We start from the raw sequence: 20,671 nt of genomic DNA, 5'->3' as shown, positions 1-20,671 counted from the left end.
AAAACCTGTTCAAATTCTTTCTGTGCATGTCTCTCTGTCTGTCTCTGTCTTTGAGTCAGGAGTTCTAACTACTGGTCAATATCCTTATATAGCCAAGGATTAATTTGAATTTATAATCTTCCTATTTCTACTTCTGAGTATCACAGGGATGTGTTACCACCATGCTCAGTTTATGTTGTGTTGAGGATTAAACCCAGGGTCTCATGCTTCAAATAGTTTATTAATAGAAATATATCTCTCTGCCCATCTTGTGACTTCAATTTGTTGAATTTTAAGAGTTCTTTATAATATAGTTACAAGTTCACCGTCATATAGATGGTTTAAAGCTATACTCCAGTTCTGTGGGGTGTCTTTTCAACTTTCTTGTAGTAATAATATTCTTTAAATTATCAAGAATGTCTCTAGTGTTTGTTTTATTCTTGGAAGTGATATTTGATGGTTAAATTAGTTTAACTGAGGAGATAGTTTTGTTTGTAATGTAGTAAAATTTTTGTCAAGAATGAATGTGCATTTTTGTTTATGTAGATGTTATTTGATATTTAGGGAGAAAATTCACTTTTCTTTTTTATCTCCTTTTGAGATCTATAGGTAATAGTTTAATAGTTCATTCATCTTGGCGTTCCTTAGTTAGACTTTACTGTTGTTGTCTTATGATGTAGGACATCTGACCTCAAATGATACTTTTGGTTGTTTCTCTTGAGAGCTGGGATATGTACTAGGCCAGGCTGAATTTAGGATTTTCTGAAAAAAAATTTTTTTTTTAATAAAAAGTCTCTTTGAATAATCCTGATTGGCCTTCAACTTGTCATCCTCAGACTCTTTTGAAGCATTCTTGAGTCTGCATGTTAAAATAGTAATTTATGCTAACTTTGAAAGATACAGTATCAAAGTTATATTGAATTTATAATAATGAATTAGAAAATGAGATTTAATGTTACATTTTTATAAAAAGCTATTCATATTTTCAAACTACTGTTTGAATCTAGCAATTTAAATTTTTTTCTCTGTACTAATGAATACCCATTCTCATTTCTTCTGTATGTTTTGTGTTTGTTGAGTGTTCTGAGAAATTGTCTACATTTTGACCTTGCAAGGAATGGTAAGCTGGCTCACACTCCGTAAGATTCATGCTACCCCTTCTTGCACTCACACCCTCAGAAGTCTTTGTGTGCTTGTGTGTGTTGGGAGTGCTAGAGTAAGCATTCTACTGCTTAGGTACATTCCTGGCCTTTCTCTCTGTCCTCTATTTTTGTGAGCATGGTGTGTGTCCTTGTGTGGGTGACGTGGGAAGGAGGGTTGTTCTGGAGACCAGAGGAAGGTGTGTTTTCTATCATTTTCTGCCTTACTCATTTCCTTGAGACTGGTCTTCATCTGAGTTTGGACGGAGGTGGTGGCCAGCAAGCCCCAGTGGCCCTCCTGTTCCCACCTCCCTCAGCGCTAGTGTTAAGGTGTGCATGTCCACCTGGCTTCTAACATGGATGCTAGAATCGCAACTCATGTCCTCATGCTTTCGCAGCAAGTGCTTTTCCTCCTGACTCTCTTCAGAATCCCACTTCTACTCTTAGTGTTTATATTCTCCTATCTAAACCAGAATCATTCATTACTTTTATTCTTTCCTCTCCTCTTTCCTTCTCTTTGATTCTTCCTTCCCCTCCCTTTTTTCTTTCCAGTAGCACTGGCAATTAATGTAAGACTTCACACATTCTAGGCAAGTGCTCTAAGCTGTGTCCTTGGATCATTCATTCATTCATTCATTCATTCATTCACTTTAGACAGTGCTGTTAACTTACATCCAGACCCCGTACTTGTTTTGTAACCCAGACAGCTCTTAAGCCTGAGTTCTTCCTGCTTCTCTCTCCTGAACATCTAAGCTGTTCAGGGTACTTTCTCTCCTAGCAGTCTTAGTACCTTTATTAAATGGAACATTTGGTAGAGAGTTAGATATGCAAGTTTGAGTTTAGTAAATGACTCATGTTAGTATAGTTGGCATGGCTTGTGGACTGTATTCTCTACTCTTAGCTCATCTTTGATTTTTAGCCTCCAGTCATAGTAATTGGCACTATGAGAATTGAGGCTCACCTGAGACTGGACTTACAGTCTCAGGCAGTCTTCCTTTTTTTGCCCTTTTTTTGACTTCTTAGCTGTGGGAGGCCTTCTAGATGGAAAGCAAGGAGGTCATGGTAGTGAGGAAGACTTAATGCCCACAGAAACAGCTCTGCTCCTGTCTCCCACTGAGAAGAGCAGTGGATAAAAGCTCCTCTTTCATCCTCTAGATAGAGCTTTACAGGAGCCTTTTGTGTTTTTCTCAGCAGGTTTGACGTTCTGTTACAGCAGATTGAAGACTTTGATAAGATGTCGTTCCTGTTATTGGGATTTGCATTATCCTTGCATTACTCCTCTCTTTTCTTCCAGTTGATGTGTCAAAACACCTGTCTTTAAACATGCCCTGCCTTCAGCCAGTTTGGGGGACAAGTTGGAACCCAACCAAAGAATGCATTTGCTTATCATACTTAATATTGCATCTGTGTAGTTTTGAAATTTTTCAATTAAAAATTTTGACCAGTACCTTAAAACATCCAGTTGTATATGTTAATGGAATAATATAAATTTTTGATATAGATAAACTGTATAATCTTTAAGTCAGGTTAAACATCTGTCTTCAAATATTTATAGTTTTATTATGTATGATAAAAACTTTAAAAATTCTTTGTTCTGGCTAGATTAAGCTATCACTGGAGTAGGTTTGAGCAGATTTAGGTGTGTAAAAGAAGACTGAGGTCTGTGTTTTTGAGAGGGTGATATACAAAGCGTCAACAAGCAAAGGAGACTGGCACACCCCTTCAGTAACGGATGTGGTATGTGTGCAGAAATGGCAGGACAAAGCATGTGAGGCTGGGTTAGCAGTGGGGACTACAGAGATGGCTTGTGGCAAAGTTCTTAGTGCTGCTCTAGAGGATGTGCGTTCATGCCTCAGTGCCCACATTGGGTGGCTCACACATTGTCTGTAACCCAGAGGGATCTGACTCCCTCTGGACCTCTACTGGCATGCATACACACATAAATTAAAAAAAAAATTATTTTTAAAAACACAACAGGAAGAATAAATGAAGACAATAAATGTAAACAATTGTGTTATAAATTAGGAATTAGAAGCGCTGTTAATGAAGATATATTTTTATTTTTTTTTCTTTTCATAGAATGTTGGCTCAATTAAGAAACATCAGGGAGATTAATTCAACTCAGTGGTAAGTAGATTTAATATCTTTTTTGTTTTGTTTTATTTAACTTATCTAGCCCTTTGCTTTGCTTGAAACTTCTATGTAAACCAGGCTGGCCTCAAAGAGATCTATCTCCCAAGGGCTGGGATAAAAGGTTAGATTTAATTTTTGTTAGAAAGTTGTCAGTTTATTATGTTCCTTTTCTGGGTTGACCATTTTTCTTCATTTATGATTAGAAGATTCTTAACTCTAGTATCACCTCTGGCTTTTATAGTAGCTTTTCCTAAAGTTCTAATTAGCGGCCTAACAATTTGACTGTTTTGTAATATTATGTTTGGGAAGATCTTGCTTTAAGTAATTTTACTCTTTAGCTTTCTCTTTGTAGTACATGTGTTCCCTCCTCTCAAGGATTAAGGTTCCTTTGATTCTTTTTTTAAATCAGCAGCTTTCATTCTATACTATTCTATCTGCAGACCTATATAGCATTCAGGTCAATTTTTGCATTGGCTCTGTGCCCACTCAGTTTAATTTGAGGACTAGGAATCTGGGATGGTGGCTCAGGCTTGTAGTACTAACTTTTGAGGCTGAGTCAGGAGGCTCACATGCCTCCAGGAGGCCAGCCTAGGGCAGTATGAGACCTTGTCAAACAAACAAACAAAAAAATGACAGTAAGAAAAGAAAAATCTGAATTTCATCTGACCTTTGAATTACTCTTTGTAGCTTTCATCCACAGAAGTGTTGGTTTGAGTGTGCTTGCTATGGAGCTTTCTAGAACAGCACACATATTTAGCACTCCTTTTCTGGATTAATTTCCTGTTATAATTTTGTATCCGTTTCCTCTGTGAAAACAAACACTAGAGATTTTCAATTTAACAGTTACCTTATAAATTATTATGTACTTCAGATTTCCTACATCATATCCAAAATAAATATACTGTCTTTCAGATTATATACATGAGGTAATAACATCTCATTTAGCATTACATTTCTAAATCTGGAATGGTTTCTTGGAAATGCACTTTTTAAAAAGCCCTATCATGAGGTTGGGGATTTAGCTCAGTGGTAGAGCGCTTGCAAGGCCCTGGGTTTGATCCCCAGCTCCGAAAAACAGAACAAAAACAAAAAAAAAAAAAGCCATATCATCCAGGTTCTTATACATTGTTAAGTTACTTGTTCAGACATGTTTGTTAATGTATGCTATGTGAGAATCGTAGTTTGAATCACTGTAGTAATTCAATGAAATTGAACTTTCTATAATGATGGGAATGTTATGTAACTGTTTGATCCACTTTAGTATCCCTAGTAGGGAATAAGGAAATGGCATTTTAAATTTTATTTGATTTAACCTTAATATTAAATGTAATATTAAGCATGTATGTCTACTGGCTACCATACTAGACAACAGGCAGCAGGTTTTTAAATTGCCTAACTATCCATTTAAATGAGGGATTTTACATCTATTTTGGGGATTTAAAAATTTGTCTCATTAGTATACAACTTTTTATGAGTTACATTCCTTATTGAATGAGCTGTTTATCCTGTTGGTAAAATGGACATTTTTACGAACATAGAGTTGTTAGTAAGAATTCTGTTTTTCTTTCTTTCTCTCTCTCTCTCTCTCTCTCTCTCTCTCTCTCTCTCTAAAGATTTTAGAAGGAAACTTCTTGGGTCTGTGATGCTGGAATTCTAAACCGTGCGAGCCGTGTATGGTCAATAAGCAAGCACTTTATCACTGCGCTGTGCCTTCAGCTGCACATGAAAACACCTGATGCTTTGCCTACTAGATTTCCTTTTAATCTTTAAGTAGTGTATAAATAGAGCTGTTGATACAGATTTTGGGGCTCTAGTTCAAATGTATATTACATGCTTTTTCAAAAAAATATTTTATGAGTATGCATAGTTCTAAAAAAGCAACTCTAACTACTATGTTAAAGATCTTTATTTCTGGCTGTTGTTTCTAGTTAAGAAGCTCTGGTTCTCTCTAGAAAATTGTAATGAAGATAAAGAAAATATTTATAAATCTTATCCAAAGAACTTCTGGATAGTGCCTGATGACTGAGTAAAGTCAGGGTAGAAACAGTGGCACTGGGCAGCCCTTCCCGTCTAGAGTTGCACATTGATACATCAGAAAGTGGGAAGTAGAACCTTTAGTGCCTTGCTGAGCCACATTGTATCCTGAGGCAAGGAAAAGCAGTATTGATTATATATATTTTATTTGAACATTGGCATTTTATTCATAAATGATTTTTTCAGTAATTAGAGTATTTAAAGTATTTCTCTTACTGAGTTTTTGATACTTTCTTATATTTTGTGCCTGAGGTCTTACTGGTTTTAACTCTGGCTTATTGCTGTTCAAAAGTATTGTTCTTGTACCTAAGGCAAGAACCATATTCATGCACAAAGAATGACTAATCAATTGGTGACCGCTCTCTTTTCCTTAAGTAATTTCTCAGTTACTTTAATTTCAGCCTACTTAGAATTTATACACAAGTTTTAATAAAATTTGCCTTGTGAATTTTTATTAATTCAAAGCTGAATTTTTCTCCCTTTTAACTGAGAGACTGTATTTTAAGTGAGTTTGCACACATGTAATCTTAAACCATTTAGAACCTGCAAGCTCTTTCAAAAACTATAAGCTAGTATTTGATTAAAACAAAATTATACTTGCAGTAGATAGGAATTTTCATGTAGGAGAATCATAGGAAAGTTAAGTGGTGGTTGACCTCTGACAGATGGTTAAGAACACCTGAAAATGTCTGCACAGTCATTTCCTTTTCTGAAATGCACATAGTCTAGTTCTTGACTAAGAGACAGAAAAAACTCTTAGAGCTAGAAGTTAGAGGGAAATCTTACACTGTTTCTAACAGCTAAGCAGACTTCACAACACACGATTTTATAAAAACATATGAGTGTTTTGTTTAGTGTTAAGTTCTTGGATTGTTTTGTAAAGGACTGGAATGCCTGAGTTTAATCTGAAGTCCAGTAGCTAATATAAATGTAGATATTAGTAGGCACCATTGGGGGTATATGGGGTTTTGTTGGTCTGTAGTATGTTGAATTGAGCTCTATGGATGGTAATATGTGGGAGAAGTTGTTTGTTACATTATATATATTCTGATTTGTTTTTATGTACATGCTGCAGCATTTAACAATGACTACAAAACGAAGTTTGTTTGTGCGGTTGGTACCATGTCGCTGTCTACGAGGGGAAGAGGAGACAGTCACTACTCTAGATTATTCTCATTGCAGCTTGGAACAAGTTCCCAAAGAGATTTTCACCTTTGAAAAAACTTTAGAGGAGCTCTATTTAGATGCTAATCAGATTGAAGAGCTTCCAAAGGTATGTTAATAATGTCAAGAATTATATTAGATAATGTCTGTGCATAGAAGTTTACATTCTTATATTGTTTCCATTTATTGGTTTAGTCTTATTGTAAGCACAATTCAAAATGATGTGCATTTTTAAACCTTGTCCAACTTATTTAAGTACTTGTATAGATAACGTAATTTTATTTTTATTTATAACAATTAAAATAGATAATCAGTATAAATGTAATCTGGAGCCAGTAGATTTAACTAGACTAAGAAAACTGAACTTTTACTGTCTTATAATTTTTATAAGCCCCTTATACTCATTGTTAATTGGGGCTAATTGTGATTTCAGTTACCACATGATGGTTTTATGGTTCTGTAACTTTTTAGAGGTGGGATTCTGCTTTCTTCCATTTGATATAGAATTGATTTGGAGACAGTGCATCTCTGAAGTCTAGTAACAACTGGTAGGGGGAAGATTGCTGCTGTGAACTTCTTTCTCAGATTGTTACATTATTATTATTATTATTATTATTATTATTATTATTATTATTATTATAGTATGTTCTTCTCTTATTATCTGTATTTGTTTTCCTATGTATGAAAAAGTTGCATAGCTTTAAATTGTTTATTAGAGTCTGTAACCCTCTGTATAGCAGACAAGGTCTTACCTTGTAGACTAGACTGTCCTCAGTTCTCTGAGATCGGTCTGCCCTTGCTTTCCAAGGCTTGTGATTGAAGGTGTACAGCACCATGCCTTTTGAAGCCGTGAGTGGAGACTTGTAATTGATGACTTAGAAAGCAGGTTGGCGTGGTGGTACCTAAGCAAGAAAGATCTCTAGTTCAAGGCCAGTCTGACCTCTACAGTGAGTTCTGCCATGGCCTGGATCATATGTGTAATGAGACTTTGTTTTCAAAACCAACTGACCACAGTTACCAATGAACAATTTAATATGTGTTATCAGAATTCTGATAAGAAACCCTGTGCTTTGGACTATGAGATTTAGAAAACAAAATTACAGGATACTTAGAACTTCTGATGAAAAAGAAATAGTATAAGCATGCAGTATGTAGGATAGGTCAACTGAAACTAAAAAATTGTTTATCTGAAATTCAAATTTAATTGGGTATCCTGTATTTGATCTAGCAATCCTAACTATATTATAACAGATATTACAGCTTGTTGCATATAGGCCTTATTTCATGAAATAGTTGTTTTGATATTTATATGTTTATGAACATTCTGGATGATAGTATTCAAAAGTATTTGAAAGCCATTGCTGTCCTAGGTAATGAAATTTTTAAAAACTTTATTGAGACAAGATCTCACTTTGTGATCTAGGCAAGCTTCAAACTTCATTGCAATCCTCCTGCCTCATTCTAATGTAATTTGTAATTCAAATGGACTCAGGTTTATTCAGACCCACAATAGCCTAGACAGAAAAATGTGAGCCCCTTCCCAGTGTTAATGTAGGCCTAACTCATTTATCTCTAATATGGACAATATTTATTGCATTAAAAATTAGTCCATGAAATACTCAGAGAAATATGAAAGATAATCAGAATCCTTTTTCTCTTTTTCCCCTAGCAACTTTTTAATTGTCAGTCTCTACATAAACTAAGTTTGCCAGACAATGATTTAACAACATTACCAGCTTCCATTGCAAATCTGATTAATCTCAGGGAACTGGATGTCAGCAAAAATGGTAAGTCCTTGAAATTCTTGTCCCTGGAGACATATTTCTTTGGTAGAATTTCTGTTTTCCAAAAGTCAGATTGCAATATACTAGCAGCATATAGAATCTGTTCTACATAAATATAAAAATATTTTCTCCTTTCAAAAGTTTTATAATACAATAAAGTTGAGCATCATATCCTTAGCTTAGAATTTATTTATAAATATAAAATTTATGATACCTCAAAACAGCTGGAAAATAAGTAGATTTTAGATACATGATTGCAGTCCACATTGTGTATTGGGTCCCTCAGGTTTATTTCTCCTGCATCAACACCTTAATTGCTTCTTCTGACTATTGTTTTATTATTTATTATTTATTCTCTGCTTCTGTGAGTTTGCCTTTTCATAGTCAGTGTTGGGGATCATGGGATATTTATTCTCTTCTTCCTGATTTATTATACTTAACATGATGTTCTTCCATCCTATGGCTAGGTCTCCATTTTTAAAGTGAAGAGTATTTCACTTTACATGTAAACTATGTTTTCTTTATTGACTCATTTATTCATGGAAGCTTAGATTAACCCCACATCTTAGCTATTGTAAATAATACTGCGGTGAGTATAGGAGTGCAGATGTTTCTTCTCTCTTTTCCCTCAGAAGTCCTGTGGCTTGCAAACATTTTTCTCCCGCTCAGATGACTATTTTCACTCTATCCATTGCTTGTTTGGTTGTGCACAACTTTCTAGTTGTATATAACTGGTTTATTTTTGTATTTGTTATCTGTCTTTTTGGTGTTTAGTTTTAGAAAATCATTGTCTGGGCTTCCTCTCCTTTCCAATAAGTAGGTTTACAATTACCTGGTCTCATGCTTTGAACCCTTTGTCTCTTCAGAAACATCTGCTTTCTCTAGTCCCATTAAAGAGACCCTCCTCTCCTTGTGATATGTTGTTGGTACCTTTGTTGAAATCAGTTGCATATACGTATGTGATTTGTTTCTGGCCCTCTCTTCTGTTCCATTGGCATTTTGTTCGTTATACCAGCATCGTACTCTTTCATTAGTAGAGCTTCCAAGTAGATTTTGAAGTTAAATTATATGAGGTCCATGGTTTTGTTCTTTGCTCCAAGGGTCTTTTGTGATTTTTTTTTTTTAGGATTATTTCCTTCTTTTTTTTTTTTTTTGTGAAAAATGTCTTTAGAATTTTGTTAGTATATTGGATCAGCAGGATGCTCGATGGTTAGGACATTTTAACAGTTCTGTTCCTTCTAATCTGGAGTGATGGGTGTCATTCTTCCTATTCATTTGTCATCCTGGTGTTTCTTCAGAGCTTTGTTGTTCTCAGTATGCTTATGGTTTTTGCTAGCTATCTCAAATGGGAGTGCTTTCAAAGAAAAAAATTTGATAGATTCTTTTTATCATGCAGACATGTAACTGAGTTCTATATGTTCCATTTTTTTAAAGATTTATTTTATTCATATGAGTACAATGTAGCTGTCTTCAGACACACCAGAAAAGGGCATCGGATCCCATTACAGGTGGCTGTGAGTCACCATGTGGTTGCTGGGAATTGAACTCAGGACCTCTGGAAGAGCAGTCAGTGCTCTTAACCTCTGAGCCACCTCTCCAGCCCTATATGTTGCATTTTAATATGGATACTTTTCATTTTGTTGCCTGACTGTCCTAGTTATGACTTAGTACAACTATTATAAGTAGCTTAATGGCCATATATTTACAACTTCCTCTGAAAAATACGTCACAGGTAATTTTGTTGTAATGAGCATTATAAAATATGGTCTTTTTAAAATCATTTTTTATTTTTTGAAATTATAATTATATAATTTTCTCCCTCCAGCCCTACTCATATAACCCTTCCCTCTCAAATTCATGGCCTCCTTTTCTTAATTGTTCTTACATAAATATAAATATATGACTTCTGGGCTGACTGTTTAGTATTGGGTAACCAATCTGGGTGCCCTTCCTTGGGAAAATTATTTCTCCCACTCTCCATATTTCTTAACAGTTTGTAGTGCACATGTATGAGTGCATGCGTATTTGTGTGTGTATTTTAGGGGGTTGCGACACGGTCTCTATACATATCCCTGGCTGTCCTGGTATTGACTATGTAGACCAGATTGGCCTCAAACTCACAGAGATCCATGTGCCTCTGTCTTCCAAGTGCTGGGATCAAAGGCCTGTGCCATCATACTTGACCCCTGTAGTTCTTTGTCTGGGGTTGAGGTCTCACAGGATTTTTTTTTCTCCTTTCATGTTAGCATGTTTATTGGTGATGGTGGTGTTCAGGTCTTACCTAGGCAGAGGGTGTAACTTCTTTTACATTTCTAGAAGTCAGAATCTCTGTTAGTTAACTCTGTTAGTCCTCTGGCTCTTAGAGTCATTTTGCCCCCTCTTCTGCAATGAACCCTGAACTTTCAGTTCAGGAGTTGTATTGTAGGCATATAAGTTGATACCAGGCACAACATGATTCCCTTTTCTCTACATTTTCATCAGTTGTGGTTTTTCTATAGTAGTCTCCATTGCAAAGAAAGGCTTCTTTTGATGAGGAGTGAGGACTGTACTTACCTATAGGCATGGAGACAAATATTTAGAGTGGAATTAGAGATCATGCTGGTTTATTAAAGTGGCAGGTGTAGGTTCTCCTTCAAGATTCATGGCTGACTAGCCCTGGCTTTCTTTTATCTTATAGAGCAGGTCCAATGAGAGGCCATATCACTGAGGTATGAGTGCCACTACTGCACCCTTAAGGTTATCTGCCATGGCGGTTGATCTAATCAAGCAGTTGTAAAGTGGACAGTATGGGGAATGCCACTTGGATTATAACACAGTAAATGTTTTCTTAATAAGCGGGGAGAAGTTCAGTGCTAAGGTTTTCACTGTTGTCACAAGATACCTGAGAAAATACTGTTGTAAGAATCAAAGATTTATAGTGATGGCAGTTCTACAATTTGGGATTTATGTACATGGTTTCTTGTCTCATTACTTTTGGATGGTGGTGGCACAGTGCAGGAGGAACATGTGTTGGGAATCCACACATTCCTTGGCAGCCAGCAAGCAAACAGAGAAAGGAAGACTGATGTCATTCAACTGTGCCCTAATTACTTGACCCTACCCTATCTAAAGGTTCTACTAACAAGCATAGAAGCTGTCAATAGAACTTTTAATATATAGCTCTGTGGAAATATTTAAGGCCTAAATCATAACAAGCTTTCTTACAGGACTAACAGTATATAAAACAGTAACTGTATAAACCAGTAACATTGGCCTGGCATTATATGCTGTTTGTAGCTGTCAGGCTAGTTTTCTCTGAGTGGTAGCACAGGTTAGTTTACAGCATATCTCCACATAGATGTGAGTAACGTGTTGTACTCAGACACTGAAGCCTACCATAGCATTTGAGAACAGGCATTTTGTAACTCCTTGGTAATTGATTACTGATGCTTATGTGTTTGACAGTTGACCAAAACATCGTTTGATGCAGGACTATACTATGCTGAACAGACATAGTGACATAGGGATCTTTTCTTGTTTTTGATTGTAGGAGGAAAGCTTTGAACTTTTCATTGTTAAATATGCTGTTGTAAATTTATATTGGGTCTTTATTATGCTGAAAAATAGAACTTCTATAAATAATTCGTGTGACATTTTTTGAAGTTACAAAAAATGGTAATAATTGCATTTGAAGGATTTTTCCTTCCATATTTTACTGAGGCATAGATTCCTGAATAATGAATTAACAGCTAAGGAAATTTTGTTTAGCTCTCTGTACCTATCACAGAAGGCAGTATTTTAAATTTTTAAAGCTTAAAGAGAGATGGCGAAGAAGAAAAGGTGAACTCTTAAAATTTTTTAAATGAGCAAATATTTTACAATTAACAAAAAAGAATAAATCAAATGAGGATAATTTTTAATGCCCTATCCCAAAATAGAACATTCAATAAGCACTAAATAAGAGATAGTTTTAAAGTATTTCTTTTCACCACTTGGAAAAAAAATCTTTAGAAACAAGTTCTACCAAATTAGTAGAGCAGCACACGTAGACAGTACACAGTAATTATATTTCATTGCCCTAGTTCAAAGACCACTCTTTGTTCTAATATGAGTGTATAGATATAGACATTCTTTGTATTGGCTCTCATAAACTTTAGGACTTACTCCGCTTTATTTTAGGATGAATTAGAATCATCATATTTACCTTGTATTTACATGTAACAGTTAACTTTGGCAAAGTCAGTAACTAAGTATTTACACACACACACACACACACACACACACACACACACAGAGAGAGAGAGAGAGAGAGAGAGAGAGAGAGAAGAAAAAAGAGAAAACTTTAAAGTAAAAATATATCTTTATGTAAATACGCATTTATTTACTAAATGCAAACTATATAAAGCTTACTACATGTGGTCGTTATGAACAGTCCATAAAAGATACAGAGACAAGGCTCTGGGTTCGGTCCCCAGCTCCGAAAAAAAGAACCAAAAAAAAAAAAAAAAAAAAAAGATACAGAGGATAATAGATGGAAAACTCTAACACAAGGAGGGAAACTAAACCCTAGAAAAAGCAAGAAAGTAATCTCCTTGCAACGAAACCAAAAGAAGAGAGCCACACAAACATAATTCCACCTCTAACAACAAAAATAACAGGAAACAACAGTCACTATTCCTTAATATCTCTGAACATCAATGGACTCAATTCTCCAATAAAAAGACATAAACTAACAGACTGAATACATAAAGAGGACCCAGTATTTTGCCACATACAGGAAACACACCTCAGAGACAAAGACAGATATTATCTCAGAGGAAAGGCTGGAAAACAATGTTCTAAGCAAATGGTCTGAAGAAACAAGCTGGAATAGCCATTCTAATATCCAGTAAAATCATCTTTCAAAGAAAAGTCGTCAAAAAAGATAAGGAAGGACTTCATTTTCATCAAAGGAAAATTCCACCAAGATGAACTCTCAATCCTAAATATCTATGCTCCAAATACAAGGGCACCTACATACATAAAAGAAACCTTACTAAAGCTCAAAGCACACATTGCACCTCACACAATAATAGTAGGAGATTTCAACACCCCACTCTCATCAATGGACAGATCATGGAAACAGATAATGTTAGAGCTCTTACCTTGCTTAATAAATTCTAGTCATTCTGATTCCTTATGCTCATCATTATAAGTGATGTAATTAACACATTTTATACACGGGAGCTGAGGTGACTTTTTTGATAAGCCTGTAATATTTAACCTTAATGTGTTGCCTAGGGCTATTTAGAGATCCATTTTATTAAAGAGATAATAACATGTATTTTGGGTTAAAACTGTGTGGCTGGTTGTGAGAAATTTTAATTTTGTTAGTTGGACTTTCGATTACATGATATTTTGTGTAAATGAAAGGTTAGTATGTATCCTAGTTTACTTTCTATTACTTTGATAAACACCATGACCAAAAGGAAATTCGCAGTTATAATGCACCATCAAAGGAAGCCAGTGCAGAAATCTGGAGACAGGAACTGAAGTAGAGGCTAGGGAGGATGGCTGCTACTGACTTGTTCCACATGAGTTGCTTAGCCTTCATTTTTATACACCCTGGGACTGCCTGCGCAAGGGTGGCACTGCCCACAGTGGGCTTGACCCTATGTCAGTCATTAAGAAAGTGCCCTCTGTCAGACACTCGAGTAGACCAGTCTGGTGGAGGCAGTTCCCAGGTGAGACTCGAGTTTGTGTAAAGTCGATAAACACTAACCAACACAGTATGTTAAGTAACAATGGTCTTTATTAAATCTTAAAGCTACTAAAATTTTATTTAGGGTTTATATCATGACTACCAGGTTATATATAGATATATTTCGAGAAGTTTTTTATTTTTCTTAAGTTTTAACATACTAAATCTTGGATAAGAAGTTCTAAACTTTTATAAAAGTAAGATACAGTGTTCGTTTAACTATTATATCAGTTAAGTTTAATATTTGAGGTATATCTTAACACACCAGGTACCGTTTTGAGTTCATTAGCTCTTATTCACTATTTGGAAGGATTCAGAACATTGCTGGTACTTTATTATTAATTTCTTCAGCAAGTTGTATTTATTTAAAAACCAAAAGATTTGGACATTTATCATCAAAATTGTTGGTCTTTTACATAGTCATTTTCTGTTTCAGTTGGCCTAGTAGTATGGATTATGATTAAAGTACTGTTTGATTATGATTAAAGTGTGGTTTGTGAGGTGGCTTAGATAATGTGCTTGCTTTGCAAGCATGAAGACTGTCAGTTTGTACAGGACACATCTAAACTAGAAAGGTGAACTCACATAATTAAAGAATTTGAACTTTTAGAAAGCGAAACCCTATAGGTTACAATTTGACTGAATCTCATAGGATCTTATAGGATCTAGGCTTTAGATTTCAGTTTACTTGGTAATTTTATGGAGAGTTTAAGAAAAAGGGCATTTCCACAGAGAAATGCTACTAGGACTAATGCTGTGATTGGCTATCTTAAACTTTGTATCTTAAACTTTCTGTAGGACAGACTACAATGAGGATAAAGCTGTCATTGGCTAAGACACAGTAAGCATGTCTTCACTGAAGCAAGGGATGCTTGATACTTCTTAGTTTGGTTGGCAATCACACTTTGTCCTTGTTTGGAATTGATTACAGATTTGTTTCTGTCTTGCTATGTCATGGTTAGAGTGACCTAGTCTGATAATAATGTCCTATGAAGTAGTTTAGCAGAACACTTAATTTCTCCTTCTGAATGCCTGGCTAGTTTAACTATGACCAACAGTCTGTTGCTGGTTGAAACCATAAGAGAATTAAGTAAGTGTGACAAAATTCTAATTATTTTGCTCTTACAAGAACAAAATGAGCTGACCCTGTATGTTATTGGCAGTGGGGCATCCTTATAGCAGCTAGGGAATTCCATACAAGACCTCTACTCATGTGAAGTCTTTGTTCTTCATTGTATCTCACAATGGAATTTTATTCAGAACAACCTAGTCTGAAGAGAAAAGTTAGAGTTTATTAAGATTGGTACCTAGTGGTTGTGGTGCACACCTTTAATCCCAGCACTTGGAAGGCAGAGGCATTCAGATCTTTTGAGTTTCAGGCCATCGAAGACTTCACGGAGAAACCTTGGGGAGGGGGTTGTTAAACATGGGTTCAAGCACACTGATTAATAGAAAGAGACGCACTGAGAGGATGGGATATACCCAGGTATGGATACAGGTTTCTCTAGAACCCTCAATTGCATTAGGGTCAATGACTTCTGAAGTTTTACATCAAAAGATTGCACATGGACACCCCCCCCCCAATTGTGCATTTGTGTATATATGTTCATGTGCATGTGTATGTGGAGATAAGTGTCGGATATCTTCAATCATTGTCTTTTAATCTTATTTATTAAGACAGGGTCTTTTCTGTAGCCTTGGCTGCCCTGGAACTTATTATGTAGTTCAGTCTAGTCTAGAACTCAGAAATCTGCCTGTCTCTGTCTCCTGAGTTCTGGAAGTAAAGGGGTGCGTCTTTTGTTTTTTGAGACACCTTCTCCATCTGAACTGATATGGCTAGACTGGCTGGCCAACAACCTCCCAGGGGTCTTCTTAGCTCCTGCTCCCCAGCAAAGGATTAGTGGTATGCATACAGGGTTGTTTGCTTATTTGCTTGTTTTACTGTGGATTTGGGGATCTGAACTCCGGTCTTTGTGCTTATGTGTCAAATGAACCATCTTCCCATTCTCCCCTCCTTTGTGGTATGTGAGATCCCACGGTGGTTGATAATCTGATTAGGCAGGGGCTGGGGATTTAGCTCAGTGGTAGAGCGTTTGCCTAGGAAGCACAAGGCCCTGGGTTTGGTCCCCAGCTCCGAAAAAAAAAAAAAAAAGATAATCTGATTAGGCAAAGCTACAGGGCAAAAAAGGCTGCACAAGGGTGTTAAGACTTACTTGTCTTTTAAGCAGGGCATAGTCACTCATGCCTGTAATCTCAGCATTTGGGAAGCTGAGACATGAGGACTGCATCGTTACTAGGCCAGTCTGGACTTCACAGTGAGTCCAGGACAGCTTTAAATACACAGTGAGACCTTTCCTTAAGAACAAACAACCAAACAAAACACAGACTGGCCCGTAAGCATGAGAGGAAGTATAAATGTGATCTTGCTGATTTTATCATGCAACTGGGAAGGCAGGAGGGCTATTAGCTGAGGTGGGGGAACTGATAGGCCCTGCAGTTTCAAGGAACAACTCAGGAATGTTTTTCAATTAGTTTATTAGGTAACAGGTTTCCTTCTATCATTTTCATAAATCACTTTGCTTTGGTTAATTCCCCCACCTTTAGATACTCTTTCATCTCCTTGCCCATCCTTCTCCCTGTTTACATTGAACTGTCCACAGTTCCCGTTCTACATTTTCTCTTGTTCTTTTACGTTGGCAGGGGCCCGTTCTAATTCTTTGTTCTCTTCCCATGTTTACTTCCACCTAGGTATCCAGGTTTAACACTTAGAAGCCACGACTTAGCAGCTCATAGAGAATATGCTGAGGAAGGGGAAGCAGGAGGCTCATGGATTAGGCCAGCCTAGGCTGGAGAGACGACTCATTATGGACCAGTCTCTCAGCTACCTTTAACTGCAATCCCAGGGAACCTCTGGCCTCTAGACACTAGTTATGTGTAGTATACAGATAATCAAGCAGGGGAAAGAAACAGGAATTCACACAGAAAAAAAAGGACACATAAAAGAAAGCTGAGAGTTGACTATGAGAGAGAGCAAATAGGGCTTGAAGTCTTCCCAAGTTTGGGTTACACCACTTAATGCTTTCTAGTTCTTACCATTTCCTGCAGATTTCATAACTTCATTTGTTTTGTGACTGAATAAAAATACCTTTGTGTATATGTCTCACATTGTTATCATCTGTTTGCTGATGGGCATCTGGGCTGATTTTGTTTCTCTACTATTACTAAAAGATCAGCGATAAATATGAAAGTGCAAGAACCTCTGAGTATGATAAAGAGCCCTGTGGGTATTTGCCCCAGAATGTGTAGCCGGGTTGTATGGTAGTTTTGTTCTCAGTGCTTTGAGAAGTCTCTATACTGATTACTGTAGTGGTTATATTCTGACTAAGGTGAGGTAGATCTCAAGTAGTTGTATGTTTCTTTGTTTGGCATTCATATTTTCTTTTAGAATTGTCTGTTAAGTTCATTACCCTACTTACTGATTCCACGTTTGTGGGTTATGCATGTATGTGTTTAATTTTTGCAATTCTTTATATATTCTACTTATTAACTCCTTGTCTTAAGTTGTGGCTGTTGAAGATTTCCATTTTCTAGGCTATCTCAGGAACTCTGGCTTTTTATTTGCTTGCTTGCTTTCTTGTTTGAGATATCAATCTCTCATCAGTTATTTTTAAGTATGGAGTTAAGTCATAAAAAAGTTCTAGATGTATGCATTTGAGAATACGTAATGCATATATGTAATGACTAAGATTAGGCAGATTCACTAAGGTCATAAGCATGGGGGATGAGCCCAAAGAATGCTTATACCTTACAACCTTAGGACATCGGAAAGAGTAAGAAGACCGACAGAAGATGATGAGAATGAACCCGAGTGAAGTACAGTAAAATTATTTTCTTTTCTACACTCGTGCGGGCGTGAGTGCGTGCGTGTGTGAGAGAAGGGGGGCGGGGACTATCTGTCTGTCTGACTTTGTATATGTGTGCTTGTGTGGCATAGGTTGAAGTCAAATAGTGTTCTCACATTATTTCTTTGAGATAAGGTGTTTAATTGAGCCTGTAACTGACTGATTTGGCTAAAATAGCTAGTTAGGAAGCCGTTGTCTTCTTCTGTCTCAACACCCCAGAGCTGGTGTTACAGGCATGTAGTTGCATGCGTAGCTTTTTTTTTTTTTTTTTTTTTTATTTTTTTTTATTAACTTGAGTATTTCTTATATACATTTCGAGTGTTATTCCCTTTCCCGGTTTCCGGGCAAACATCCCCCTCCCCCCTCCCCTTCCTTATGGGTGTTCCCCTCCCAACCCTCCCCCCATTGCCGCCCTCCCCCCATAGACTAGTTCACTGGGGGTTCAGTCTTAGCAGGACCCAGGGCTTCCCCTTCCACTGGTGCTCTTACTAGGATATTCATTGCTACCTATGGGGTCAGAGTCCAGGGTCAGTCCATGTATAGTCTTTAGGTAGTGGCTTAGTCCCTGGAAGCTCTGATTGCTTGGCATTGTTGTACTTTTGGGGTCTCGAGCCCCTTCAAGCTCTTCCAGTTCTTTCTCTGATTCCTTCAATAGGGGACCTATTCTCAGTTCAGTGGTTTGCTGCTGGCATTTGCCTCTGTATTTGCTGTATTCTGGCTTTTAAATTTACATTTTAAATGTTATCCCCTTTCCCAGTTTCCCCTCCAGAAACCCTCTATTTCCCCCTGCTTCTATGAGGGTGCTCACCCACCCACTCACCCACCTTCCCACTCACCCTCCTCCCCACCCTGGCATTCCCCTATCCTGGGACATTGAGCCTTCACAGGACTAAGGGCCTCTCCTCCCATTGGTGCCTGACAAGACCATCCTCTGCTACATATGTGACTGGAGACATAGGTCCATTCCTGTGTTCTCTTGGATGTTGGTTTCATCCTTGGGAGCTCCAGGGGTTCTGGTTGGTCGATATTGTGTTCTCCCTATGGGGTTGGAAACCCCTTCAGCTCCTTCAGTTCCTTCTCCTCCATTGGGGATCCTGTTTTCAATTCAGTGGTTGGCTGTGAGCATCCACCTCTGTATCTGTCATGCTCTGGCAGACCTCTCAGGAGACAGCTATGTCAGGCTCCTGTCAGCATGCACTTCTTGGCTTCCTCAATATTGTCTGGGTTTGGTCATGCCCAGCTTTTTTGCATGAATGTGGGGGATCAAAACTCAGGCCTTCATTCTTATACTGTAAGCACTTTCCAGACTACTCACTGCATTTTAACTTTTGATAATGTCCTAGGATTTGTAGTTTATAACACGTCTTCTTCCACTTTGTCTTTGGCATATTTTTGCTGAATACTAAAATAAAGATGTGTTTGGATCTGAAGTACTGGAACAAAACCTAGTATTTAAAAAGTGTCATGCGGAGTTTAGGAAAGGGAAGGAATAATAGAGTTTTGAAAATTAAAGAGAACTCTTATTTTGTGCATTTTTGTAGAATTTAGCATAGCTCTAGTTTTATTCCAGTATTTCCAGTACTTACATAGAATGTTTTTATCATCCTCTAGAGAATTCTGTACCCTTGTCTAGTAGCTCCTAGGCGCTGGTGTAACTAACTCTTCTGTGGAGATGTGGGCAACCTTTATTTCTACATCAGATAGAACATCAGTGATGGACAGATCAAAGAGATTGTCCCAAGCGCTAGTATTCTGAGGCAGTGCATTTATTGTGCTGCTTGTAGAAGTAGGGCTACAAGGGCAGCTGCATCATCACGAAGCTGCTGACAGCTCATGAAAGGTTCATCACCCGGCCTCCTGCCCAGGTTGTAGAGAAGCTGTCCTGGAGTCTCCTTCCCCAGTGATTGTTTACTGCTCTCACACGATCTTGGGGAGAAGCTGTGGGACTCTTCCGAAGTTTGCTGAGCCTTCTAAGTCTGTGAACTCCAATTGAAAGTTTTAATTTGGAGAGAATAGTTATACAACACCAGGCAACCTTCTTTTTGCTTTGTTTCTGAAGATAACAAAAATATGTTTATTGTGGATTTTTCTAATAAAGAAAACCATATAATATATGGCCTTTTGTGTCTGGCTACCTTCTCTTAGCATAATATTTTTCAGGACTCATTCATGGTGTATCATATTGATTACACCATAGTGTGAATATACTATATTCTGTTTATTATGTTTATATATTCAGTTATTGATGGGCATCAAGGCTATTATAAATAATAACATGAGCAACATTTTATTTGAATGTATGTTTTACATGCCTAATACATTTAAATAATAATTTAGATACATACCTAGTAGTAGAGAGTTGCTGGGTCATTTGTAACTTCTACATTACTAGCCATTACAGTAGTAAGTTTACAGCTATGACATAGTAATGAAGTAACTGTATGGTTGGAGGTCACCACAACATAAGGAACTAGGTTGAAGGGTCGCAGCATTAGGAAGGGTGAGAACTGTTGGCCTCCAGCATTTCATTTAGGTGCTACTCATTCAGTTACTCTTTGTTATTCCAGAAGTACTTTGTAGGAGGAGTCTCTGTGACAATATTATTATTGTTCTTTTAATCTACTAATATTTGGCATCTGTGGGTAATTTTTTTCTTTAATGGTGCTGGGAATTAAACCCAGGACCTTGATTATGTTAAGTACACATTCTGCCACACCCACTTTATTAGTGAGTTTTGACCAGAGTAATTTGCTAAATGTAGATTTTACATCATTCATTTTATCATGTGGAATTCTGTTTTTTTTTAATGTAAAACCT

At 37.0% G+C, this 20,671-nt stretch overlaps 1 protein-coding gene across 13 annotated transcripts in view; it reads left to right on the top strand.

Moving 5' to 3' along the window:
* The window catches only part of Erbin (erbb2 interacting protein), a 102,186-nt gene that overhangs the window by 24,316 nt on the left and 57,199 nt on the right, over positions 1–20,671 (top strand). For 12 of the 13 annotated variants that reach the window (NM_001427815.1, XM_063282246.1, XM_063282245.1 and 9 more), the window contains 3 exons: positions 3,198–3,245; positions 6,361–6,558; positions 8,119–8,236. In NM_001427815.1, the coding sequence (NP_001414744.1) occupies positions 6,370–6,558; positions 8,119–8,236 (307 nt within the window). In that variant the 5' untranslated portion in view covers positions 3,198–3,245; positions 6,361–6,369. Of the gene's footprint in view, positions 1–3,197; positions 3,246–6,360; positions 6,559–8,118; positions 8,237–20,671 lie in introns of those variants that run through there. The other variant, XM_063282247.1, reaches the window with a different exon arrangement.

Source organism: Rattus norvegicus, chromosome 2, assembly GCF_036323735.1.
Source record: "Rattus norvegicus strain BN/NHsdMcwi chromosome 2, GRCr8, whole genome shotgun sequence".
In the NCBI taxonomy this organism is placed as follows: domain Eukaryota; kingdom Metazoa; phylum Chordata; class Mammalia; order Rodentia; family Muridae; genus Rattus; species Rattus norvegicus.
Note: the sequence above shows the minus strand (reverse complement) of the source record. Positions and strands in the feature narration are given on the sequence as shown.